General features: G+C 39.7%; 1 protein-coding gene across 3 annotated transcripts in view; it reads left to right on the top strand.

Moving 5' to 3' along the window:
- Positions 1-3160: 3160 nt before the first annotated feature.
- CAPN7 (calpain 7) overlaps positions 3161-27969 on the top strand; it is a 42960-nt gene continuing 18151 nt past the window's right edge. The window contains exons 1-10 of one of the 3 annotated variants that reach the window (XM_064277322.1): positions 3161-3433; positions 6884-6992; positions 10726-10883; positions 13077-13144; positions 15025-15225; positions 19606-19692; positions 23011-23137; positions 24126-24211; positions 25522-25615; positions 27806-27952. In XM_064277322.1, coding sequence (XP_064133392.1) covers positions 3332-3433; positions 6884-6992; positions 10726-10883; positions 13077-13144; positions 15025-15225; positions 19606-19692; positions 23011-23137; positions 24126-24211; positions 25522-25615; positions 27806-27952 — 1179 coding nt within the window. In that variant the 5' untranslated portion in view covers positions 3161-3331. Of the gene's footprint in view, positions 3434-6881; positions 6993-8118; positions 8172-10725; positions 10884-13076; positions 13145-15024; positions 15226-19605; positions 19693-23010; positions 23138-24125; positions 24212-25521; positions 25616-27805; positions 27953-27969 lie in introns of those variants that run through there. The other 2 variants (XM_064277321.1, XM_010600481.3) reach the window with 2 other exon arrangements.

Below are 27969 nucleotides of genomic sequence, written 5' to 3'. Positions count from 1 at the left end.
TTTTATTTAAAAATCAAGGGTTTTTACACCAGGATTTGAATTTCCGTCCTCCCTCAATTAAGAGTTCTGGACCCACGTCCCCTGGAGCTGTCTAGAGCTGAGCACTGCCTCTCCAGTTAGCTGGGATGTTTACTGTCCAACTCACCTTCCTGCTCCCAGCCTGCTTCGCACCTTCTGTTCCTTGCCTCAGGGAAGGGGCTATTAGTCCCATGGAGCCCAGAGAGGCTTGGGAATCATTGTGCCATCGAGTTGATTCCTATCCTATAGGACAGAGTAGAACTGCCCCATAGGGTTTCCAAGGAGCAGCTGGTGGACGCGAACTGCCGACCTTTTGTTTAGCAGCCACACTCTTAACCACTGAACCACCAGGGCTCCTAAAAAATTGCTGTTTGTTGAAAGAATAAATTAGTGACAGTGAGGCCCTCTGGGTTACACGCTATGATATCCAGATGCAGTGCCACACAGAAACACAAGGTGGTGCTGTGTTCTCAGAAATTCACATATATCCAGCACGGCTGTTTAGGCTCCACAGTGAGATGAATGGTTGCACCGTCCTTAAGAGATGCAGACCAGGAAGGACCAACAGCAACAGACCCATGTGTCCAAACAAGCCCTTTCTCCATTACTGGCCAGACTTTAAATTCAAGACCACTTAAGTGAGTGAGCGTGTGTGAGCGTGTGAGCCTGTGTGAGTCTATGCATGTGTGCGTGTGCGTGTGTGTGTAATTAGGATGTATATAAAATCGGGATACATATAAAATCAGAATATGCATGTTTATTTATAAGATTAATATTATACGTATACATAGTTAGGATATGTATATATAAAAGCAAAAAAACCAAACCCAGTGCCGTCAAGTCGATTCCGACTCATAGCGACCCTGTGGGACAGGGTAGAACTGCCCCATAGAGTTTTCAAGGAGCGCCAGGTGGATTCGAACTGCTGAGCACCTGGCGGATTTGAACTGCCGACCCTTTGGTTAGCAGCCCTAGCACTTAACCACTATGCCACCAGGGTTCCCGATTTTACATATACGTAACTTATATATCCTAATACTGTAGTGTGTATATGTAATTCAAATACATATGGACATATATATGTATCTCCTAATTTTAGGTATATTTTATTACTAAATACCGAAAGGAGCCCTTGTGGTGCAGTGGTTAAGAGCCTGGCTACTAACCAAAAATCAGCAGTTCGAGTCCACCAGCCACTCCTTGGAAATCTCATGGGGCAGTTCTACTCTGTCCTATAGGGTAGCTACGAGTCGGAATTGACTCAATAGCAACAGATTTGCTTTTTGGTTTATACATAATTATGATATACATAAAATTAGGATACAAAATTAGAATATATAAAGATAATTGTGATATGTAGAAATATGTATATATGTTATTATGATGTATATAAAATTAGGATATATATATACTTAATTGGAAACCCTGGTGGTGTAGTGGTTAAGTGCTACGGCTACTAACCAAAGGGTCGGCAGTTCGAATCCGCCAGGCGCTCCTTGGAAACTCTATGGGGCAGTTCTACTCCGTCCTATAGGGTCGCTAGGAGTCGGAATCGACTCGAGGGCACTGGGTTTTATGGGTATATACATAATTAGATTGAACCATATGAAAATATGCATTACAGATATTACATTGCTTTTGACCTACAAGAACGGCAATTTCATATATCAAAAAAAAAAAAACCTACTGCCATTGAGTTGATTTCAATAGTCAAACCTAATATTTCAAACAGGCCAAACTAATGAGATCTGTTGGAAAACAAAGCTTATTTTGTACTATTTTTCCCCAGAATCTCCTGCTCTCAGCTTCTAGTTCCAGTGTCCCCAGTATATCAATGATTTGAAAAATTGGTCCCCAATCATACTATCGAGCAGGTGTAATAAAAAACAACCAAAAATTGTTTTTGCTCTTTCATGTGGGAAGTTAAAGGGAAGGTGTTTGTGGGTAGGAAGATTATTTCATTCTTCCATTATATGGGAAGGAAAAAAGATTACTAAAAATTGACAGTTTTTATAAGAAGTCAGGGACTAAGGCAACAGAGCTTGGAGGGGAATGTAGGACCAGTTCATGGTTATCCACCTGTGCCAAGGCAACTGATAAAAGCTCTGTCTCCTTACAAGATGTGAGAGATGCTGGGCCCAGAAAAGCAGTGCTCTGACCCATGGCTGGAGCCAAAGCAAAATAGCCTGAAGGGTCGCAGAAGAAGAGATGAAGAAGAAGGTTTCAAAACCCTTTACCCAGTACATTGGATGGGCCACAAGGATCATTAACATGACCACTCTCCCTGAGCATTGGAATTTCAAGGCCATGAAGCCAGGGTCAAGGGTCTCGATTAGGAACAAGCCTTGAGCTTTCCACCACTCTTTCTAAGTCTAGAGCAGCAGTTCCCCAAGTGTAGTCTTTAGCAAAATTTTACTTGCCTGGGATATATTACTCAATAATTTCTGCATTCTGTTGTATCACTTTTCTTTGGAAATAAATGCTATTAAAGAGTATCTTGGAGCCTTGGTAGCTCAGTAGTTTAGAGCTGGGTTGCTAACCAAAAGGCCGACAGTTCAAATCTGGAAACTGCTCCTTGGAAACTCTATGGCGTAGTTCTATGTCCTGTAAGGTCGCTATGAGTAGGAATCAAGTCCATGGCAACGGGTTTTTTACAGAGTATCTCAGAAGATTCCTATATCCTCACTTTACATGCCTTTTTTTTTTTTAATTAGTCCAGATGGTGTTGGGAGGTGCTCTTCGTTGATTCTTTATTCCTACCCTTTCCACTTGGTAAAGGCTGAACAGCGCGCATCCCCATTGCTGCCAGCCGTCACCACAAACACCCTACCCCTGCACTGCCAACGCCACGCACGCGGCGGAGAAACCCGCAGCCCGGATATTGCACCTGCCTCCGCCCGCCCAATCCGGTGCCAGCCGCGGTCACGTGCGCTTCGGCCCGTCCCCTCGTACCTGACCCCGCCCACCGCCCCCGCGCACCCCGCAAGCCCCGCCTCTGCTGCCCGGGCTCCAGGGAAACGCCCGGGAGCGAGGCTGCGCGTGCGCAGCCCGGCCGTAGGGCGGGGCAGTGGGCGTGGCGGCCGCGAAGTGGGGCGGCCCGACGAAAACTGGGCTGCGCTGAGGAGGCGCGGCGTCGCGGCGGGCGGGAGCCCTCAAGGCCCGCTCTCCTCCCCGGCCACCGGAAGGAAGCTTTCCTGCTCCTCCGCGCCGCTCCCGAGCCTTCCCTCCGGTTCCGGGGCGCGCCCCGGTCAGGGAGCGTCTACCTGCGTCAGGGCCGCCCAGTCTCCCTCCCCCGAAGCGGGGTCTCGGCGCCATGGACGCGGCGGCGCTGGAGCGGGACGCGGTGCAGTTTGCCCGGCTGGCGGTGCAGCGCGACCACGAAGGTCGCTACTCTGAGGCGGTGTTTTACTACAAGGTAGGGGGCGGCGGCCGGTCTACCTCCGCCGTCCGAGTCCGAGCCTGGCGGCTTCCAGGTGCCGAGGCCACGCCGGCCGCTTGGCCCCGGCTGTGGGCTCCGCATTTCGCTCGTCCTCCTGTTTTGTGGGATCCCGGAGGGGAGAGGCGACCCGGCTGCAAAGGCTACTCACATCCCACGCCCACTCGGGCTCCTGCGACGGTGGCATGATTGGCCCGGGCTGTAGAGCGACCACTTCTCCGGTTTTAGACTTGGCGGCTGAATTCCTATCATTTGGACCGGTTATGGCGGCAGTTTAAAAAAAATGCCGTGGAGTCGATGCGACCCTATAGAACACAGTAGAACCGCCCCGTGGGGTTTTCAGGGAGCAGCTGGTGGACTCGAACTGCTGACCTTTTGGTTAGCAGCCCACCTCTTAACCACTGCGCCACCAGGGCCCCCAAGGTGTGGGTAGTTAGTAGCTCATTCTTACTGTCATTCGGCTCTGATTTATTAACAGTGGGAAGTTCTCTGATATATACCAAATAATGCATGTTCGTTGAAGAAAAGGAGGAATGTAAGCCATCTCTTATCCTAACGTTGGATGTATAATTTTGTGGTTGTTTTTCCATGCCGACTCGCCGGCACATAACAACATGTGTTTACACTTTTTTTTTTTTTAAGCAAACTTGGATAGTACTGCTTATGCTATTTTTAACCTGTTCTTCTCATTAGGACGTTTGTCCAAATCATTAGATTTTCTCGTCTAATTTTATTAATAATTGCTAATAGCATTCCATTGTATGGATGTACCCTGACTTATTTACAAACTATTGGACGTTTAGGTTCATTCTGTTTTTTCAGCCTGTGAGTGATAGTACAGTTAGTATCCTTATAACTAATGCTTTGCACACTTCCTGATTCTTCTTTTGGTTAAATTACTGGAGGCAGAATTGCCAAATCAAAAGGCATGAGCTTCCACAGTCCACCCTCTCCTCTTCAATCCTGAGGATTTGCAAACGCACCTCTCCGCCCTAGCCAGGCCTTCCACTGCCTTGTTGGAGATAACTGTACCCTTAGGGTACTGTAACCTTTTTTGTTTGTTTGTTTGTTTGTTTTTTAAAGAAAGAATGTCAGACTTTGATAATACAGCAGTGGTGTTTTTCTCTCTAAGTGTATATACTGACAGTAACATGTAATCTCCTTTTCTCAGACTAACATTTCATTATCTTCATTTTATAATCTACAGCCATGGTGGCACAGTGGTTAAAGCTCTAGGCTGCTAGTTGAAAGATGTTTCAAGCTCACCAGGAGCGAGAGAAAAATGTGGCAGTTGAAAGAATTACAGCCTTAGAAACCCTGTGGGGCAGATTTACTGTCCTATAGGATCACTGGGAGTTGGAGTCGACTCAGTGGCAGTGGGTATCATATTTGAGGACCTAATGTATTTCACAGTCTTCCATTTGGACTTCTTTTTCCCCCCCATGAGGTGATATTTTTTTTTTTTTTATAAAATTCGGTGTGTTGTAGTTTTGTGAAATAACTTTGACAAATGTTGTGGTAAAGGTTAAAATGGTGCCGGTTGAGAATAGCTTTTTCTAAAGCAAAAGAAACTACTATGCATTGCCCCTTGTTTGGCCATAGGATAAGATACATGTCACTTAGAATTTTTCATTCCAAAGAAAGTAAGAAAAGTGGTCCTTCCAGGAACTATTTATATAAACTTTATTAGACATTTAGTATCTTCTGCCCTGATACCGTTCTGTAAACCATTTGCCATTGAGTCCAGCTTGACTCATGATGACGCCATGGGTATCAGGGTAGAACGGTACCCTTATAGGGTTTTCAGTGGCTGATTTTTCAGAACTAGATTGCGAGGCGACCTTTCTTCTGAGGTACCGCTGGGTTGAACTCAAACCTCAACATATCTGAAGGTCCCTGGATGATACGATTGACTTGCGCTGGATTGCTAAAGGTTGGTGGTTCAAACCCACCCAACAGCACTGTGGAAAAAAGGCTCGGAGGTCTGCGTCTGTAAAGATTATAGTCAAGAATACCCTGTGGAGCAGTTTTCCTCTGTAACACATGGGCTCACCATGAGTTGGACTCAACAGCAATGGGTTTGTGTGTGTGTATAAATCCTTCAGTTTATTAAAGTTAAGCCAAACAGACCCGTTGCTGTTGAGTCAATTCCAACACATAGGGACCCTATGGGACAGAGGAGAACTGCGCCATGGGGCTTCCAAGGAGCAGCTGGTGGATTCAAACTGCCAGTCTTTTGGCTAGCAGTCTGAGCTCTTAACCACTGTGCCACCAGGGCTCCTACTGAAGTTAAGCGTGACTATAAGGTGTTTAGATAATGACAGACCATAAAATACAATATTCGACATTTATGTTCAAACTTATATATATTTTCTTTCCCTGAAATAACCCAAGTCATAGAATCTGAGGAAATATCTTTTTACTGCATAGCCTTTAGGCTGAGTTTCCAATTGGGACAGTGCTCTTCTTACTGGTTTTTTAGGTTCAGTGAATCAACTCCTGCTTGATTAACTGGATTCAAAAAGCGATATTCAGTATATGGCTTCTTTGGATCCAGACAGTTAGGCGTGAGGCCTCACCAAGTGTACATGTTCAGGTTCCTGCAGAAAAGGTGATGTTACTTGGAGAAGGCGTTCTCTGGTCCTTCTAGGTAACCTTCCCAGAATGGCACTGGGAAAAATGGAAGCTTTTTCTCACTAGTCATAGCATACCCACCCAGTGCCATCGAGTCGATTCCGACTCATAGCGACCCTATAGGACAGGGCAGAACTGCCCCATAGAGTTTCCGAGGAGCGCGTGGCGGATTCGAACTGCCATCATAGCATAACTGGCCTAAAAAGAATCCAATTTTCCTTAAAGTAAGTTTGTTTCATACAACTTAAACCTGCTTTAAAATGTGTCACCCTTTGGCAGTCTTTATTTTTTGTTGGAAAAAAATCTTTCCACTGCAAAGTAGTTAACCTTTATAATTCTTATCCTCTTTTCCTGATACTTAGTTTTGTTTTACGGGTAGTGGTCATCGGTTGTTGTTACTAGTTTCAGCTCTTAAGGCTCAGCTTACCTTTTCGAGGTATGTAATTTTAAGTCTGATCTGTTGCATGAAAGTAAAGGAAAACAGAAAGCATGTAAACCACAACTATTCTGAGGAAATGTTTGTAGTCCTTGTACTTGAATTCATAAATTCTCAACAGTGTGTGAAATTGAGAGATTAAGAACGGAAGAAAAGGTATTAGAGGATTATATGACTTATTTACTTTATGAAAAATGTTACTAATATATTAAAGATTATTTTAATATAATCTTATTGTATTAAAATATAAGGCATTAGTTTATTTACAAAAACCAATAGTGAATTAGAAATTAGTAAAGAAAATTCAAATTTTAATATATCTACTGGGTTCCTTTAAATACTTTTTTTATTATTTTTAGGAAGCCGCACAAGCCTTAATTTATGCTGAAATGGCAGGCTCAAGCCTAGAACATATTCAAGAAAAAATAAATGAGTATCTGGAAAGAGTTCAAGCTCTGCATTCGGCAGGTTTGTAAAGGAATACTAAACTTGTCACTGTTGTTTTTCTTCCATCACATTTTACTTTTATCCTTATATTCTCTCTTTTTTTCATCTTCCCCTTTGGCTCTTGATCCTCACTCTTGTTGCTCATTGGCTAATCACATCTTTAACAGTCTTATGATTGGAAATTTGGACTATATGGAAATAAATGATGGATCAGTGAAGAGGAATTTTAGACATAATGTAGTCCAATCTCCTTATTTTCCTGAGGCCCAGTGATAGTCATCTACAGTCAAACATTTACTCAATGGCAGAGCCAGGCTGGGGACCCCATTAGAGTCTGCTTTTAAAATATATGTCAGTGCTCTCTCTTGATATTAAAAAAATAAGTGATTATTCCTCCTCAGTGTTTAAAGATTTTAGCAGTAACTTCACAGTTTCTCCTACCTCAGACTCTTCTATCTCAAGACCTTAGCTGAACTCTTCCTTTAAACCATACTTTGGAAAAACAGAAACTGGGACAACTTGTATTTATTTTAGTAAACGGCATGGCAAGTGCTGTGATAGAAGTACACACAGGTTTAGTGATAACACTTTTTGTTAGTTTGAGGTAAGTGGTTTATGTCAAAATCTGTTCACATGGGAGGAAAATTATCATCTGTTAACAATTTGTTTTAGAAATTTATTCATCCCTCCAAGAGCTTTTTCTGATCTTTTCTTTCTGTCATTGTATAATAAAATTACAAACAGCTTAGAGGAATTTCTACATATTTAGCATTGCTTGATAGACTTTGTGCTACTTTCCTCCACTCATTCAGTGCTTCCCCCAACATCTGAATAGTATGAACAGTTATAAGCACATAGGCTAAAGTAGGTTTGATAATTGGATTTCTTGTTAGGACAATCCCCTTAAGAGACAAGGTTGTTCACTTTAAGACAGTGCCCAAAATTGAGTGTATTGAAATGTGGACTACCTGTGTATCAGGGCCTCAAAGAGACTTCATTTTCCAGGCAAGTAAATGAAGTTCTTAAATTTCACTTTGATAATCAGGAAACCTTGTTTTATAAACAGTGTTTACAAATGAAGTTATCTTTGAAGTATGGAAAGTAATCTTTCATGCTTACTTCCATCATCTCCCTGTTTTTTCCATAGATATTTCCCTTCATTTCAACCACCATTTATTGAGTGCATGTTTGGGCTATATGGTAAGTACTGGGTGATAGAAAAATGACTACCAGTCCATGCCCTCAGGAAGCCTTTAATTAGGTGTGTAGAGAGAAAAGTTATAAACATTGAACTATCATCGAAATACCTTCCTGAAACATCCTGGACTAAATGTTAAGCTGAATGCCAGTGAAACACAAATTTCAAAAAGAATTTTTAAAGCATACCTTACCTTGATTGTTTTGCCATTTGTTTCACCAGTAACTTGTTCGTTTCCTTGTTATTTTAAGCAGAAGAGTCCTTTTTCAAAAAAAATCTTGTTCAGAATCCCGGTTTTTAAAACACAGTCTGCTGACAGTCTGGAGACTCTTGAGAGATGAGTTGACTTCTGGGTGGGGAAGGGTAACAGTTTGAAAATCACCAGTGTAGTATAAAGAGCCCCAGACTTGGAATTAACAGATCTCAGTTGAGTCCTTACCCTGCCACTGTAGCCATGAAACCTATGGGACTTCAACCAGGAACGATTTTGACCCCCAGGGGGTGTTTTACAATATCTGGAGAGATTTTTGGTTTTCACACCTGGAGGGGATGCTGCTGACATCTGTTTGGGTAAAGGCCAGGGATATTGCTGAACATCCTGCAATATACAGGACATTCCCCCACAGTAAACAGTTATCCAGCCCCAAAATGTCCATAATCCCAAGGTTGAGAAACCCTGGGCTCGATATTTTAGCATTTTTGACCTTTGGTGTCTTCAGTTTATAAATGAGATTGGTATGTACTTAAAAGAGGTTATAAGGATTAAAGTTTTAAAGCATTACCACATACTTTTAAGAGACTAATGAAATGTAATTAATAAAGCTTCTTAAAATTACAGCTTTATTGAGATATAATTCACATATCATAAAATTCATCTTTTTAAAATATATAATTCACTAATTTTTAGTATATTCCAGAATTGTGCAACCATCATGACTACCTAATTTAGAACATTTTCATCATCCCAGAAAGAAACCCTGTATCCATTAGCAGTTCACTCCCTGCCCCCCCACCTCCTCACCCATCCCAACTTCACTAGCACCTGACCCCTGACAACCACTAATCTATTTTCTGTCTCTATACATTTATCTGTTTTGGACATTTCATATAAATGAAATGACAGAATATGTGGCCTTTTGTGTCTGGCTTCTTTTCATTTAGCATGTTTTCTAGGTTAAACTGTGTTGTAACATGTATTAGAACTTTTGCAAATAATATCCCAGTGCATGGATAGATAGCACATTTTGTTTTATCCACTCATCAGTTAATAGACATTTGGGTTTTCACTAAATAAGTAATGTTACTGTGATCATTTGTGTACAAGTTTTGATGCGGATGTTGTTTTCAGTTCTCCTGAGTATGTGTCTAGGAATGGAACTGCTAGGGTGTATGGTAACTCTATATTTAAGGTTTTGTGGAACTTCCAAAGTGGCTGTACAATTTTACAGTTCTGCCAGCAAAGTATGAGGTTACCAGTTTCTTCACATCCTTACCAGTACTTGTTATCCTCTGACTGTTCGACTTCAGCCATCTTGTTGTTGCTGTTAGTTGCTGTCAAGTCAATTCCGACTCATGGCAACCATATGTGCAAAGTAGAATGGCTCCATAGGGTTTTCAAGGCTGTGATCTTTCAGAAGCAGATTGCCAGGCCTGGCTTCTGACTGGCTTCTGGGTGGTGGGCTTGAACTGCAACCCTTTTGGCTAGTCAAGTGCTTAACTGTTAGTACCAACCAGGGACTCCTACCAGGTATGAAGTAGTGTCTCATTATGGTTTTGATACATCTTTCTGCGATGGCCAGTGATGTTGAACATCTTTTCATATGCTTATTGGCCATTTTTGTATCTTTGGAGAAGTATCTGTTCAGATCTTTTGCCCATTTTTGAATTGGATTATGCCTTTTTGTTGAGTCATAAGAGATCTTTATGTAGTCTGGATACAAGTCCTTTACAGGTATTTACTTTTATATTAAAAACAAACACGAATGTCAAAGAGCAGTAGAAATATAGCTGTTTTGCTGTGAGTTGGAATCAACTTGATGGCGCCTAACAACAACATTCTGGACCCAGGTGAACAGGAAACATGGCAGGAACTTTATCTTTGGGCTTAGTATATTAGATGATTATTCTGTACTGAAAGAAATTGTTCAAAAATTACCTTATAATGGAGATGTAGCATTTTCCAAGTTTTTGTTTATTTTTTTGTTTTGGGGGGTATGTGTGAGGAGAACTTGTTTTTTATTTTTTTTAATGAAGAGAGTGCTAATAGGGAGAGAGATGCAGGAGGAAAAAAATTTGTGAGTAAATAATGCATTTCTTGGTATTCTTGGTATCTAGTGTCTGTCGTGTATGAGTTAAACAATTGGGGATGACCTTAAAATTAAGATTGAAGTGGGAAGAGGAGGATCTGTTTTTAAGGATTTGTTTTTTGACTTTGTATTTTTAAGTGAAAGAGTTATAGGATTTTGGAAAAGAATGTCTTAAATGTATTAAAACGGTGTGTTGTTCAGTGGGTATGTTTAGGTAATGCTTCTGTGTATGCTTATGTTCCTCTCCTAGTTCAGTCAAAGAATGCTGATCCTTTGAAATCAAAACATCAATTGGACCTAGAACGAGCCCATTTCCTTGTCACACAAGCTTTTGATGAAGATGAAAAAGAGAATGTCGAAGATGCTATAGAATTGTACACAGAAGCCGTGGATCTCTGTCTGAAAACTGTATGTATAGCGAGAAGTGAAATTTAGTGGAATTATGCTAAGAAATGTATTTCTTTACCAGTGGCTTTTACTAACAACTCATTGTAGCAAAGTATCATATTATCGTAAATGTAACTAGGTTACTCCTCATTAAAAGATGATGAAGAATAGACAGTTAATGCACCCACTTCTCTCTTGTCAACATGGTTGAGTTCCAAAGACCAGGTCGTTATGCAAAAATTGACATTACACAAAAATGGAGGAGGACAGCATCATTAAATAACTGCCCAATTACACCATTGCATACCTGTCAAACCACTGAGAATCATGGCCCAGCCAAGTTGACACATAACCACCACATGCAGTGTTAACTCTTCGTCTGGCACCTTGGTGTTGGCTACTGCCAGATGTAGGTCATCAATGCACAAAACAGTTGCACAGTAGATTTTTTACTATTGTAAGTGCAAACTGTTAGATAATGAAATAGCTGATAAGTGAGGAGTAGGTATAGTGAATTTTAACGTTTTGGTAAGAATTTGATGTTGAGTCATTAAGCAATTTTTTTTTTAAGTTACAGGTATATTTTAAAAAATTTTTTATACCTTGTTGGTTGAAATTAATTTACTACAGGAAGAATTTACATAAGCTTCCTTTTAATTTTTTTCATTGATGAAAAGGACTCAGTTCTCACACCAACTGAAATGAAGGAATCAACTCAATTATGTCCAATTTTGATGCCAACTGCATAATGTAATGCTTCTTCCTCTGTTCCTAACCACCAGAGCTAGGTCATATCTCACAAATTAAAAAGGCACAGTCCTCCAGACTGTCAAGTCTGTCCAGGACCTCAGAACCAGCTGCAATCTTGGAGGTCCCCACGGTACCCTCACTTCTGACCTGACTACAAATTTGGAGGTTTCCCACTACTTCTCTAAAGATGCCGTGCCATAAGCTTGGGTGTCCCCAGGCCTCCCCTCACATCTGACCTTCTGTCTCCCACTACTCTGTTTTGATAATTCAGTAGAAGTGTCCGAACTCACGGAAAGTGTTCCGCTTCTTATTGCAGTTTTATTATAGTAAAAAAGATACAAAGGATGCATAGATTGAGGTCTGAGAGGGTTCCCAACACAGAGCTTCTGTGTCCCACTTTCCCATGTGTATCGATGTGTTTCACCAGCCAGGAAACCCTTGGAAGGTCCATGTCCCAAGCCTTTATATGGGCTTCATTACATAATAACGTTTGATTGATTCCTGCCCCTCCCTTGAAGTTGGCTGGTATCACGAGGTGAGTCTTTCTGGTACAGCCAGTGCCACCTGGAATAACCTCATAAGCGTAACCTGTTAGGTAAGCATGGACTGAAGCCCTCATCAAAGACACTTTTACTCATTGGAGAAATTCCAAGGTTTTAGAGGTTATCTCTCAGGAACCAAGGACAAAGACCGGATTCTTCAGGTAAGGGTAATTGTAAACCCCACAATTTCATACATGAAAAAATAAGGTAGTGGTTTGGAAGGGCTTTATTAATTTGCAGCATAAAGTCTGTATGCTGAGTTGCTTTTACTGCTCATTGAGGAACCCTTGTTGGGGGTCTCGGCATCTAGCACCTAGTGCGTAAGAGAGCAGTGCAGTACTTGCTTAGATAGCACATGTACTGAAATCAGATGATGGAGAGAAGATTAGCGTGGCCCTAAACGAGGATGATATGCAGATTCATGGACCTTTCCATCTTTTTTGAAAACCTAATCTGCTATGTAAACGTTCACTGAAAACACAATAAAATACCACTTAAAAAGAGCAGCGCATTTAACAGGAGGATGAGATAAAGTGGGGAATGGCGTTCCCAGCATCATTCAGAGGGCTGGCTTTTTTGACCAGGGCCTTTGGTCCAGAGAAACCATCTAGCCTGATCTCTGTAGGTACCTGAGACCGTAGGTACGTGGCGGTCTTCTGAGGTTTCTCCCACTTAGCCTTCCATGGCACCATGGTCATAGAGTTGTAGTCCAGTTAGCGCCTTTCCACAGTAAGCGGCCTTCAAGTTTACCTCAGTGACAAACTTTCAACACTTTTTTAAATAATCCTTTTAAAGGTGGAAATAAGTATAATGTGCATTCTAAGTCTTTTTTGCTTAGAAATATCATGAGCTAAGCAAGTGGTTTTACCACTTCCAAGCAAGTTAAAAAATAATAGAATGTCTTTTTCCCCCCCCCCCCAAGTCTTCTGAAACTGCTGATAAAACCCTACAAAATAAGCTGAAACAGTTGGCTCGACAGGCACTGGATAGGTGAGTTTTGGTCATTCATATTCTTATCCGTGGATGGCATGTACTGTTACTTACTGTAAAAACACTCTAAATATGTGGTAGAGGCCATAGTAGCAAAACTCAGTCTCTACACTGAGACCTAGAACAAGTCTGCCTTCTTCTTCTGAGTGAATTTTCCTTCTGAAGTTCCCTGCCTTAATCTCAATAAATAGCCATTAGTCAAGAAATATTTTATTTAGTTTTTGCTGTATGTAAAACAAATGATTGGGATATTAAAAATGGAAGACTTCTGTAATATTAGATTTCCAAAGAGTGGACCTTCCAGAGAGACTTCTAGAGCTACTGATAAAAAAAGAATTGAGAATGAGGCTGCTTACAGCCATACACATACTCCAAATTATAGAATGTGTGTACCTCCTTCAAATCTCTACTTTTAAATGAGGCCTGCCCCAACCATTCCAGTTATAGTTTCACCCTTCCCTCAGCATTTTTCATCCTGACTGCTGTAGTATTCTTTGCCATAGCTTTTACCACTTTCTAACATACATGAAATTTGCTAATTCATTGTGTGTGTTGTTAATATCTATCTCCCCTCCAGCCTCCATCCCCGAAGTGTAAGCTCCTCTGTGCGGGTAGAGAATTTTGTCTTAGTTCAATGCTATAATCAAGCCCCCAGCAGAGTGCCTGACATATGTACTCAGTAATTTATCTCTGTAAAGAATGAATGGATTTGCACAAGCGTATTATACCTTCTGAGAGAATGTCATGGACAGGAGGAAGGGGTGAAAATTGCATTTACATTTTATAGCATGAGTTAATAAAATCTCTTTTTGAGGCTCTGTCTCGGTAGCTGTGTCACCTCCCCCACCCCCAGCGTTTTGTTTTTTTTTAAGTATAGCAGTAATCCCTCCTTTTCATCACCATCATCTACTAACCTTTAGTTTGTTTCCCCAAATTCATAAAGATACGAGCACCATAGCTGTCTTCTCCATTTCTATTTCATCAGCCAGAATCGTAGATGAGTTTAATTACCTATGTGGACAACCCATCCTGAGCTTTTCCTGAGTGCATCCTAATGGTGGTGGGCTGAGGGGGCAGGTGGGTCAGTCATTGGCCCTCTTAAGAATCTGTTGAAAATTAAGGATCCTGTCTAGGAACAATGTATATAAAATTCTTTTCCCATGTAATTTCTAAGTGTTTACAAGACTCCTGAAGCTCATATGTGGACCTTAGGTTAAGAACTTCTACTTTTTAGTTTGTTAGTTTTTCAACAGAGCAAAGTCAAAATTCCCTTGCATATCATGAGAGGCCTTCTCTGATCCACCCCCTGCCTTCCTCTCTGGTCTCATCTCCTGTTGCCTCTCATTTGCACTTTTACAGGGGCCACATCCATTCTTTTGAAATGACCTTAACTCACTGTGCCGTTTCACACTTCTGCACATTTGCACGTTATTCTCTTAGATTGATTTCCTGCTCCTCAGGTGAGCGCCTTTAATCTTCCCTGACTTTTTTGTTCCCAGTTCATTAAGTTCTTCTGCCATGCCTTCACTCTGTTTTTATACTTCATCCTGTGATCTGTTACTTCTGATGTAATTACCTGTCTGTTTCCCCACAAAACTGTGAGTACTTTAAGGATAGGAATGTGTTTTGTGTACTTTTGTATTCCCCTAACGTTAATATCTGACATATGGTAAGTTCTCAGTGTTGCTGATAGAATATTTCTGCAGAAAATACTTTGCGAGTATCTTAAGCAATGAAATCTTGATTTGTATGTAAGAATTGTATATGTTAATTTTACATTAGGGATGCTTGACTGGATCTTGAAGTGAATCTTGTTTTCTGGAAAGCTGAAATATGAGAAAAAACACCAGAACACTTTTTCTGCACCTCTTTTGTTACAGAGCAGAAGCATTGAGTGAGCCTTTGACAAAACCACTTAACAAAATCAAGTCAGCAAATGTTAAACCAAAGCCACCTCCACCCAGAGCCCATTTTCCACTAGGACCTAATCCCTTCCTCGAAAGACCTCAGCAGTTTATAACTCCCCAGTCATGTGATGCACAAGGACAGAGATACACAGCAGAAGAAATAGAAGTGCTCAGGTAAGTCAGTTTATGGTTCATTACAATGAGGAATTTTGTTAGCATAATAAACATAGGTAATTTTTTCTCATAGTTGTTGAATGCTATTCAGGTCTGTGTAATAGTGTATCATACTATTATTTTGTAATTATAAATCATATTGTCAAAACTTGAAAGAGTTCAAAGTTGTTAATTCTAATACATTTCAATATTAGCATTTCTGTGAGACATGATGTATCTTTCTGGAAAAAACTAGCCTTCTGCAAAATTCGGCACTTAAAGGCTTAGGAGGAAAATAGGGCTATAGGCAGACCACTTGTAATCTATGCAGCTTTATAACCAGAGTCCTAAGAGGGAAAAAATTATTACCTCAAAGTAGCAGTCTAGGCACATGGGGGTCTAGGTCAGCAAATGGTGGCCTTGAACTAGGGAGTCCCTGGGTGGTGCAAATAGTTAACGCACTTGGTTGCTAACCAAGAGGTTGGAGGTTTGAGTTTACCCAGAGGTATCTTGGTAGAAAGACCTGGTGATCTACTTCTGAACAATCAGACCCTGAAAACCCTTGGGAGCTCATTTCTACCCTGACACACATGGATCGCCATGAGCAAGAGTCTACTTGATCATGGTAACTTTAATTTTTGTTTTTTTAAAACAAAGAATATGTGACAGACCTTATCACAAAGCCTGAAACATACACTGTCTGGCCAGTTATAGAAAAAGTTTGCCAACCCCTGGTCTAGGCAGTCAGATCAGTGTGTCTGGAAGCAGCCTCAGAAATGGTAAAATGTAAAACAACGATAATGTAGAAACCCTTGATTATAATGTGAGCCAGTTTAGATGGGATTTATCTCTGTGCTAGTGTGCCTGTTCTTAAGTCAGGCACTGGAGGAGCTTCAGCCTGCTTAGAGATATGCAAGGCACGTAGGCGCTCTAAAAATGGGTTTTCCTAAAATTGCGCTACAGACTCCTTGCTACAGAGCAGTCACCAGAGAGTGTTCTCCACTTGTGAAACTTGAATTCTATTCCTAATAATCTGACTCTTTGCCAAGAAAAATTGCATACGAACCAACACAGCACAAAGTAGGGCAAAGAAGGGTGGTTTTGGCACTGAGAGACAGTAAATTAGTAACAGTCCAGTTAACAACAGTCCAGTTTTTTGGCTACTCAACATCCATAAAAGAGCCCTGGTGGCATAGTGGATAAAGTGCTCAGTTGCAAACATAAAGGTCTGAGGTTCGAATCCATCTGCCACTCTGCAGGAGAAAGGTGTGGCAGTCTGCTTCTGTAAAAATTTAAAGGCTTGGAGACCTAATGGGATGGTTCTCCTCTGTCCTGTAGGGTTGCTAGGAGTTGGAATTGACTTGATGGCTACAGGTTTGGTTTTTTGGCACACATTTAAACTTCCATACGCAACAAAACAAATATATTTCTACCTTTAAAATACAGCTGTCCTTCATACTGATGAAAAGTTCTCACCCTCTCTCCAATATGGAAGACACACAGTTCCAAGTCATTGCGTCCATTGCTGACTGTATCAGTTCTCACATTCAATCACAGTCTCATCATGTCCAATCTGCACTAAAGACGTTGGCAAAAGACAAGGCTCCAGGAATTCAGGGAGTACCAGTGGAGATGTTAGAATAAGCGGAGGCAGCACTGGAAGCACTCGCCCGTCTGTGCCAAGAAATTTGGAAGACAGCTACCTGGCCAACTGACTGGACGAGATCCATATTTATGCCTATTCCGAAGAAAGGTGATCCAACAGCATGCAGAAATAATCAAACAATATCATTACGATCACACACAAGTGAAATTTTGCTGAAGATCATTTAAAAGTGGTTGTAGCAGTGTAGCAGGACAGGGAACTGCCAGAAACTCGAGCTGGATTCGGAAGAGGGCACAGAACAAAGGATATCATTGGTGATGTCAGGTGGATCCTGGCTGAAACCAGAGAATATCAGAAAGGTGTCTACCTGTGTTTTATTGACTATGCTAAGGCATTCGACCACGTGGATCAAAAAAAAAAATTATGGATAACACTGCGAAGAATGGGAACACCAGGACACTTAATTGTGTTCATCAAAAACCTGTACATAGATCAAGAGGCAGTCATTATAACAGAACGAGGGAATACTGCCCAGTTTAAAGTCAGGAAAGGTGTGTGTCAGGGTTGTATCCTTCCACCATACTTAACGCAGTTTGTGTGCTGAGCAAATAATCTGAGAATCTAGACTGTATGAAGAACAACGTGGCATTAGATTGGAGGAAGACTCATTAACAGTCTGCATCATGCGGAAGGCACAACCTTGCTTGCTGGAAGTGAAGAGGACTTGAAGCACTTAACTATGAAGATCAAAGACTACAGTCTTCAGTATGGGTTACACCTCAACATAGAGAAAACAGAAATCCTCACAACTGGACCAGTAAGCAACATCATGATAAATGGAGAAAAGTTTGGAGTTGTCGAGGATTTCATTTTACTTGGATCCACAATCAGCACTCGTGGAAGCAGCAGTCAAGAATTCAGACAACGCATTGCATTGGGCAAAGCTGCTGCAAAACATCTCTTTAAAGTGTTAAAATGCTAAGAATACCACTTTAAGAACTAAGGTGCGCCTGACCCAAGCCATGGTGTTTTCAATGCCTCATATGCACGTGTAAGCTGGGCAATGAATAAGGAAGGCCAAAGAGGAACTGACACCTTTGAATTATGGTGTTAGCAAGGAATATCGAATATACCACGGACTGCCGGAAGAACGAACAAATCTGTCTTAGAAGTACAGTCAGAACATTGCTTAAAAGAGAGAATGGCAAGACTTCATCTCATGTACTTTGAACATGTTATCAGGAGGGACCAGTACCTGGAGAAAGACATCATGGTTGGTAAACTAGAGGATCAGCAAAAAAGAGGAAGACCCTCCACAAGATAGATTGACACAGTGGCTGCAGCAATGGGCTGAAGCATAACAATGATCATGAGGATGGCGCAGGACTGGGCAGTGTTTCATTATATTGTAAATAAGATCGCTATGAGTCAGAACCAACTCAACAGCACATAACAGCAAGAAAGACCAAATTGTGAGGTTATCCTGCAATAACTCTCTAAAGAAAAAGAAAGATAAAGGGAGGAAATAGTTAATTTATACAAATGAACATGTATACAAAACAAGGGGAAAAAAAAAAAGCTACTACAAACCTCATTTTTGTAGTTTGTCAGAGGCCATAGCTGATATCTGTAATACTTCTTTCTTCCATTGGCATTCCATATTCCCATAACCAGAAAATACAAAGGACATATTTTTTTCAGAGTTGTAAATCATCGTGTTTTTTAAATCTCTAAATAACTACGCCGTTCTCTCCGTTTGGACCCAGGATAGAATTGGCTTTGTGTCCTTGGTATGACAGAGGTCCCTAGGTTGTGGAAAATTCCACTGCCCCACGTAGCTTACTTGGCACACCCATAGCTTTACATTAAAATCCTGGTTCCCTTCACCTTAGCTGCTGCACAGAACTAGAGGAATTTGGTGGAAACTGGTTTAGGCGCCATGTTGACATTCAGGATAACCTTTTAGACCTCATGCGTAGTAACTCCTCCACCTCTGGGTAGAATTTAACTGCCTTTTCTGAACATGTGATGCGTGAAGTTATATGTAAACACAGCTGTGCCTGCGTTGTGTGATCAAGAATGTTGCTGTTATAACTTGTATGAACGTCCTACTTGTAAACCCCTTAAAAGTAACCTTCCCCCTTGCTGAGCACTCTTGACAGCAGCAGTCCCAACTATTCCCTTCCTCGCACAATGAAATAAAGGTGCATTTCTCCTCACCCACCTCACCCTCTCATTTATTGGCTGACATGAATCGAGCAGAGCAGAACCTGGGTTTTCCATCTGGAAACATTGATACCAAGTTGAATAAGCTTTCTTCATTATCTCTTGTACAGACCTGTCTTTAGTCTAGTGCTCTGGTGGTAAGAGATGTCAATTTTAAAGAATAACTCATTGAATTGAATTATTCTCTGATATTCAACTGTTTTGTGAAAATTTTGCCTAAGTAAGGATATCAACACTATGAAGTCAGTTGAATTACAGCACCATACCTTGTCATTTAAATTTTAAGGAGTTTAAATGAGATTGGTGATAGAAGTGTTGTGTGCTGTCGAGTTGAATCCGACTCATAGTGACCCTGTAGTACAGGTAGAACTGCCCCATAGGATTGCCAAGGCTGGAATCCTTAATGGAAGCAGAGTTCTACTTTTTTCACTCATGGAGCGGCTGGTGGGTTGGGACTGCTGACCTATCAGTTAGCAGCTCAGTGCTTCACTACCGCACCACCAGGGCTTCTGGTGATTAAGGTAGACTTGAATATTTATGTTAGATTTTTTTTCTCTTGCGTTTTATAGGACAACATCAAAAATAAATGGTATAGAATATGTTCCTTTCATGAGTGTTGATCTAAGGGAACGTTTTGCCTACCCAATGCCTTTCTGGTAAGTAAGCACTATTAATATTTTAATTTTTACTTCCAAGGTCATTTTATTTTCTCAGTACTTTTTTAGTACTCTGAAGTGCAATTTAATTCACAGAAGCCTTAAAATTAAGCTTTGTCATATTTTTTAATAAAAAAATTTGGTTGGAAGAGACCTATGCATAAGAGAAGGAGGCACCTAGCAGGGGCACCTCTGTCACTCTTTGGCTGGTGTTGGGCACATGTGGTTCTTCTTTTGCCTGACCTTGTACTTACAGTGCCAGCGGCACAGTGCTTGGCAGGAAGTGAGGACGCAGTAAATGTTTGTGCAATCAGTGATTGAATCACAACAGAAGTACAAGCCAATGAAGAGATGAAATAGAAAAATGAAATAGAATGATAGTGTCATTTACTAATACAATCCAATTTAGGAAAGAGTTATTAATAAAAGTGTTAGTTGGCAGATTCTTCCAGGACATTGCCAGGTTATGTCAAAAGCCTTAAAAATATTCACTGGTTCCGGACACTCAGGTTCTGGTTGTCCCAAGGGAACCAAAATTCAGTCAAAGAGCTATGTAATGAGAGCATTCATCAAAGCATCTGTTACAGGAAAAATTACTGAAATAAACTAAATAACCACTAGTGTGTCAGAATTGACCCATACAGTCGAATACAATGCTACCAATAATAAACAGTTCTTTAAAAAATATAGAAAAATGCTCACGGTCTGATAAATTTAAAAAATTGTACAGAATGGCTCTAAGAACAATTATACAGCCACAAACAAGGAGTTCAGTGACATTTCAAGGAATTTAATAACGTGGTAAAATGCTAACAGTGTTATTGAAAAAGTAAAATACAAACTCTCTTAATTGAGGCATAGCACTTGTCATAATTGTAATTTTACATTTGTTCTTCGTGCCTACTTGCATAATGTCTGCCTTCCACACTGGATTATAAGCTTCGTAAGGAGAGACCATGTCTGTTTTAACTAAGTTGTACTCCTATGCCTACCACAGTGCTTGGCATATAGTAGGTGCTCAGTAAATATTTACTGAGTTTATTAAATTTTGGAGAAAAATCAAGAATGAATGCTAAAATTAACTGTTCTATGTGGTAAAATTTTTCCTTGTTTTCTACATTTTACAGTGAAAATCAGAAGAAAAAAATAACAGTAAATGTTTTTTAGATCAGAGATAAAAGACAACAGGAAAAGAATGGTTTTTTTTTTTTTTAATTTTTTTTTCTTGTCATATATTACAAAATCATAAAAATTATTTATAAAGCATTTAGAACATTTTTTAAGTTCTGAGAAAAAACATTGAACTTGGTGATTTAGTCATAACTTTTGAGAGAACAAACATTAAGGAGTCTTGGATTTCCTCTGTATTATGGTTCATATGGCAGGTAAATAATATTAAGTAATTAGTTTATAAACTTGAATTAGCCTTATATTTTCCCTTCATTTTGTGCTGGCTGTCTTTAATTCTAAACTTTGTCAGCTCACTTTCTATTTGCAATTAGCTCCTGATATTTCATAATTCTCACAGCATTCCCTAGAATACTAGTGGTTCTATGAGACGATCATCAAAAAAGTTTGATCATCAAAAAGTGTTGTGTAACATATTCTACTCTAAGAGATTTATAGTAAACATTAGCTTATTAAAGGTTTAGAGATGTTATACAATGAAAAAACCAACACTTGAACCAGGAGTTTAGATCATATACTTGACTATAAAAATCTTTTTTCCTAATATTTATCAATTTTGTTTGAAAAAAGAATGTTATTTTTTTTTCAGTTTGTTTATCATATAATTTATATCATCCTTGAAATCTTTTGAAGCCCGAAGATCTGTATTGCCCTTTGTTGCACAAAAGCTTGTAGACAGATATTCATAGCAGCATTATTCTTAGTAGCCAAAAAAGTAGGAACAACCTAAATGTTCATCAGCAGAAAAGGGATAAACAATGTGGTACATCCATGCAAGGGAATATCACCCAGCCATAAAGAGGCATGAAGTACAATGTGCATGAGTATGGAGAATGTTAGCCAAGCAAAAGAAGCCAGACACAGAGGGCCACATACTGTATGATTCCATTAGTACGAAACATCCAGAATTGGCAACTCCATCGGGACAGAAAGCGAATTAGTGCTTGTCAGGGGCTGGGAGTAGGGGAGAATGCAGAGTGAATGCCTGATGGCTGTGGGGTTTTCTTTCGGGGATGAAAATGTTCTGGATAGTGGTGGTGGTTGTACAATGTTGTGAACGAACTAAATGTCACTAGTAGTACATTTTTATGTGTATTTTACCAAAATAATTTTTTTAAAAAGTTTAATGAGACTAATTGTGAAGAAAAAAAAATCCATTGTCCTTGCTGTAGAAAGCATTTCAGAAAAGGTAGGTGTTTTCTGGTTTGGTGCTGTACATTAATTTTAGAGAATATTCCCAATAGACAGTGAACCAAAGGGAATAAACATGGTAGATTTGGACACCAGAGACCTGCATTTAAATGCCAGTCCTGCTACTTCTTAGCTGGACGACCTTGGCAAGTATATAATCACTTCAGGCATTTTCCAGAAATACAGGGGAAGATAGTATTTACTTTAAAAGAGTTGTTTTAATGATTGAATGAATAATGTATATAAAACACTCTAGCATGATGCCTGGCATGTGGTTAGCACTTAGATGTTAGCTGCTATCATTATTAGCCTCATAGAGAGGAGCTTGTCAGGAGCTAAGGTAGGAATCTATCTGCCTAGGTCCTTCTGAATGAATCAGCTTGTCCTGTAGTTAATGGCTCCATTTTATTGAAATGGAATTTTCTGAGCGTGTTGTTGTTGTGTGCCATCCAGTCAATTCTGACTCCTAACAACCCTATAGGACAGAGTAAAATTGCCCCACAGCATTGCCCAGGCTGCAGTTTTTATGGGCGCAGATCACCAGGTCTTTTCTCCCGCAGAGGCACTGGTGGGTTCAAACCACCACCCTTTCAGTTAGCTGCTGAGCTCTTAACCGTTGAGCCACCAGGGCTCCTTTTCCTGAGCATAGCCATGCTAAATTAAACTTTTAAATTATATTTTTAAAGCAAATATAAATGATTCTAGGTTGCTATTCTGTTTTAAGTTATCTTTCGACATATTTTTTTAATTGAGAAAGTTGATCAGGTTGACTGGAGTCAAAGCTAAGTGTAAAGAGCCAGATTGGACCAGAGAAGTATTTTAGGATGACGTAAGTATAACTACGATCGCTATATTAAAAAAAAGAAAAAGTTCTCTGTGAAATTTAATTTCGGTTTTTTGCTATCGTTTAAGATTAATTTATCATGATTATTATCACAGTGATAGATGGGGCAAACTACCATTATCACCTAAACAAAAAACGACATTTTCTAAGTGGGTACGACCAGAAGACCTCACCAACAATCCTACAATGATTTACACTGTGTCCAGTTTTAGCATAAAGCAGGTAAATGTTCATTTTGCATAATTTTCTGTGAAAGCAAACATTTTAAAGTGGTTTAAATATGATTTGGATTTTTTCCCAAATCTTTATGTTATATACAGCTGTATGTGTGATTGGAAGGGTTTTTCATTCTGCACATTTTGACTTAAACATGCTGCTTTTGTTAGTTGCCATCAAGTTGCTTCTGACTCACGGTGACCCCATGTGTGCAGAGCAGAGCTGCCCTGTAGGGCTTTCGAGGCTGTGCCCTTTCGGAAGCAAATCACCAGGCCTGTCTTCTGAAGCGCCTCTGGCTGTGTCCACCCGCCAACCTTTCAGCTAGTAGTCGAGCGCTTCGCCATTCGCACCGCCCAGGGACTCGTCCTTAAACATACAGAGATAATAAAGTGTGAATACCTGTTAGGACCATATGCATTTTCATATAGATTCTTTTTATCAATATGTGATTACAGATGAGAAATTTGAAAATTCTGAATTTCACCTTGGTAAGAAAATGGCTATAAAGGATAGGATGACATTGGGCTTATGTAAAACATTGTAGTGGCAGACAACAGGGTGGCTTTACTGCAGTCTGTTTTTGCATTGAAATCACAGCTGTCTTCCACACTGATAGAAAAAAATTGGTCCTGAAATACCGTGATTCATTTTAAATGATCATTATAATGCAACTTTTTAAAAAATGCTTTTGATTTTGTGTCAGTAAATATTAATGATGTGATTCAGTGAGTGTGCTTTTATCCATGTAAGGAATACATCATCTGTATCTAATTATTCTAAATTAACTCCATTGAAATACTTAGTTTTTCTAGGATTTTCTAGGACTTCATAGTCTGGGTCAGCAGCATGGCATTTCTATTATTTTCCTATTTAAGCAACAGTGAAAAAGATATTTAAAATAAAGACAGGTGCGTTGCTAAATATGTTTGTGTTAATATTGCAATCATTTTTGCCATGAATGAGTTTATTAATAAATTCTTCTTGCTAATAACAGACAATAGTGTCAGATTGTTCCTTTGTGGCATCACTGGCTATCAGTGCAGCTTACGAAAGACGATTTAATAAGAAGTTGATTACCAGGTAAAATTTTGTGTTTGTTCCTCTAGCCCTTTTCATGTAATAGTTACACCCTTTTCCTAGGAGTTAAAAACTTAAGCTTTATCTCTGTAGGAAGGGGAGAGGGCATATCACTCAGAATATCACGACCCTTCTGTAGAGTTTAAGCAGGTGATTTGGGCCTATGGGAAGATGTGGTGAAACTGTTGAAGAACATATGCACATGTAGGTAAAATAATGTTTGGATAAATATGTTTTCTAATAAATGAAATTGATCAAAATAAAATTGTGTCATATGTGTGGTACCGTATCACTGTGCTGTGCGGTGCGGTAGCCAGCAGCCACAGGTTGGTCCTGAGCGCTTGAAATGGGCTGGCCTGAACTGAGGGAGGCTGTAAGTGTGAAACACACATCAGGCTTTGGAAGCTTAGCGTGAAAAATGTGTGAAATTGGAAAATATTTCAGAGTTTTGTATCAGTTACATGTTGAAATGATCATGTTTTTGGATATGTTGGGTTAAATAAAATGTTATTAAAATTAGTTTCAACTTTTTTAATGTGGCTGTTAGAAAACATAAAATGACATTTCTGTTGCTAGCACTGCATTAATGTACTAAAATGTTATTGAAATACTTTTTCTTTCAATTTTTAAAAGTTAGATTAAAATCATTCCTTATAAAAATTAAGCATTGTGGTTTTTTTAATAAGGAGCCCTGGTACAGTGGCTGAGTGCTCAGCTGCTAACCAAAAGGTCAGCAATTCAAACCTACCAGCTGCTCCACGGGAGAAAAGACCCGGCAATCTGCTCCCATAAAAATTACAGCCTAGGAAACACTGTGGGGGCAGTTCTACTCTGCCATATATACAGGGTTGCTGGTGGTCAGAATTGACTGGACGGCGCACAAGAATATAGTTTTCATTCAGCTTTTCCTGAGTGGTTTTGTAAGATACTGAGGATATAAAGATGAATTAGATACAGTCCTTAATTTCAAGCTCCTTGCTGTCTTGGATAAGTAGACAATATAAATAATATTCATTATGTTCAATTTGGTCCAAATGTGGCATAAAATATGTCCACTTAATACACTGTTTACTTTTCAGAACACTGGAATGTTCTACTTGTAATCTTATAGGGTGCTTTCTTCACTAATTTTTAGTAAACAAGCACTTTAATTAAGGTGAAATTCTTTTCGTAGGCCTATTACAGGAAATTATTCTCATACTTATTTTTATGAAATTATCAAGATAATAAGATATGTCTAAATTAAACGTAATATCCTGTATAGTGGCTAATATTGAATGTTAATATTTCAATATTTATTTTTCTCACAAAAGCATAATTTACCCTCAGAATAAGGATGGCGAGCCAGAATACAATCCATGTGGAAAGTATATGGTAAAACTTCACCTCAATGGTGTCCCAAGAAAGGTGAATAATCCCTCTCTCCGCCCTCTTTCTCCTTCTCCACCCTCGAGTCTATAGTGGAGTCAATATTTATGTGGACATTTTTAAAGTCAGTTTAGTTGATTTTGAATATGTTATTGATAGTCATGTTACAGCCAATAATATCATGTGTTGATAATTTAAAAATCATGACACGTATAGTCTTAATAGTTTTGAGGAAAATATATAAAAAGTTCCAAAAGTAATGTTAAGCTAATGATTACTAATGCTTAAAATAAATATTAACCTGATAGGTCTTAATTACTATTTTTAGTTGAAAGGAAATCAGACAACCTAGATCTGTTAGGACAGAAGAATTTATATGTAAATAATAATCTGAGATACAAGAAGCTTTAAAATTCTGTTCCTTTTTGAAATGTGTGTAGAGTTTTAAACTATACCACTTTCCTTTCTCTAAGGACTCTGAACTATGTTTTCGGGGCCTTGCATTGTTAGGACTCTCAGGCTCCTGGGGTTGGTCCATTGATGAGCACTACCAGGGAGCTTGTTAGAAATGCAGAATCCCAGGCCCCACCCCAGACCTGCTGAGTCAGAGTCTGCATTTTAGTGAGCCAAGTAAACATCAAAATCTGAGAAGTGTTGCTGTGTAGCTCAGTAATACTCAAACTTCAGTATACACAGAATCACATGGAGAGCTTGTTAAAACATAGATTGCTGGGCCCCATCCCCAGAGTTTCAGATTCACTAAGTCTCAGGTGGGGCCTGAGAATTTGCATTTCTAGCAAGTTTCAGGTGATGCTGATGCTGCTAGTCTGGGAACACTCTTTGAGAACCACTGCTCTAGCTGATTACTTAAAATTGCTGGGCTGAGGGCTCTGGGGACCATGGTCTCAGGGAACATCTAGCTCATTTGGCATAACAGAGTTAATGTTCTACATTCTACTTTGGTGAGTAGCGTCTGGGGTGTTAAAAGCCTGTGAGCGGCCATCTAGGATACTCCACTGGTCTCACCCCTTCAGGAGCAAGGAAGAATGAAGAAAACTAAAGACATAAGGGAAAGATTAGTTCAAAGGACTAACGGACCACATCTTCCACAGTCTCCACCAGACTGAGTCCAGCACAACTAGATGGTGCTTGGCTGTCACCACTGACTGCTCTGACAGGGATCACAAAAGAGGGTTCCATAAAGAGCTGGAGAAAAATGTAGAACAAAATTCTAACCCAAAAAGAAAGACCACACTTGCTGGCCTGACAGAGACTAGAGGAACCTTGAGAATATGGCCCCCTGACACCCTTTAAGCTAATAATGAGGCCACTCCTGAGGTTCACCCTTCAGCTAAAGATTGAACAGGCCCATGGAACAAAACAAGACTACAGGGGCACACCAGCCCTGGGGCGGGGCCTGGAAGGCCGGAGGGAACAGGAAAGCTGGTGATAGGGAACCCGGGGTTGAGAAGGGAGGGTGTAGACATGTTGTGGGATTGTTAACCAGTGTCATACAACAACGTGTGTACTAACTGATGAGAAACTAGTTTGTTCTGTAAACCTTCATCTAAAGTTCACTTAAAAAAATTTAATATCACTGAGAATGGTTTTTCTGTACTGTAGTTTTTAAATTATCTCTTGGTTAAAAAATCTCCAAAATGCAGTTGTTTAATTATCCTAATACTGTTAGATCAAAAGTCTTCTTATTTCCATGTTTTCCAACTGACTTTATAATATGAATTAGAAGCTATATCTTTGTGGTGATTACTTTCTCTGTTAAGTGTATTTTTAGCCATAATGTTCTACTTTTCAACTGTACATAGTGTGCATCTTTTTGCACATTTAGAGCGGAAATACACTATTTTACATGGTTGCAATAATGGACAGTAATGTTATTTACCTTAATATGAGGCCTTTTTGTAGTTAGTTTAGGTGTAATGTATATTTCTAAAATCCATAATAATTTTGATGGTAGTTCCATGACATTTAACCACTTGACCAAGGCTGTTACCTGACAGTGAAATTAGTTTGTAAGATTGAATAAAGACCTCATATAAATTTTAAAATGGATCACATTCTAGAAATGAGGTTATCACTACTACAGTAATAGGCCCATTGTGCTTTTTATTTAGCAATATGAAAGATTGATTTTTTTTTTCCCTGTAGTAGAAAAGATTTTAAGATGTTTTATACCACTTAAAGAAAATTAATAATGTTCTCTTTATTCAGGTGATCATTGATGACCAGCTACCTGTTGACCATAAGGGAGAATTGCTCTGTTCTTACTCGAACAACAGAAGTGAACTGTGGGTGTCTCTCATAGAGAAAGCATACATGAAGGTCATGGGTGGATATGATTTCCCTGGATCCAACTCAGTAAGTAACAGCGTGAT

This window comes from Loxodonta africana, chromosome 27 (genome assembly GCF_030014295.1).
Source record: "Loxodonta africana isolate mLoxAfr1 chromosome 27, mLoxAfr1.hap2, whole genome shotgun sequence".
Lineage (NCBI taxonomy): Eukaryota > Metazoa > Chordata > Mammalia > Proboscidea > Elephantidae > Loxodonta > Loxodonta africana.
The sequence above is the reverse complement of the archived record's forward strand: the minus strand, read 5'-3'. Positions and strand labels throughout refer to the sequence as shown.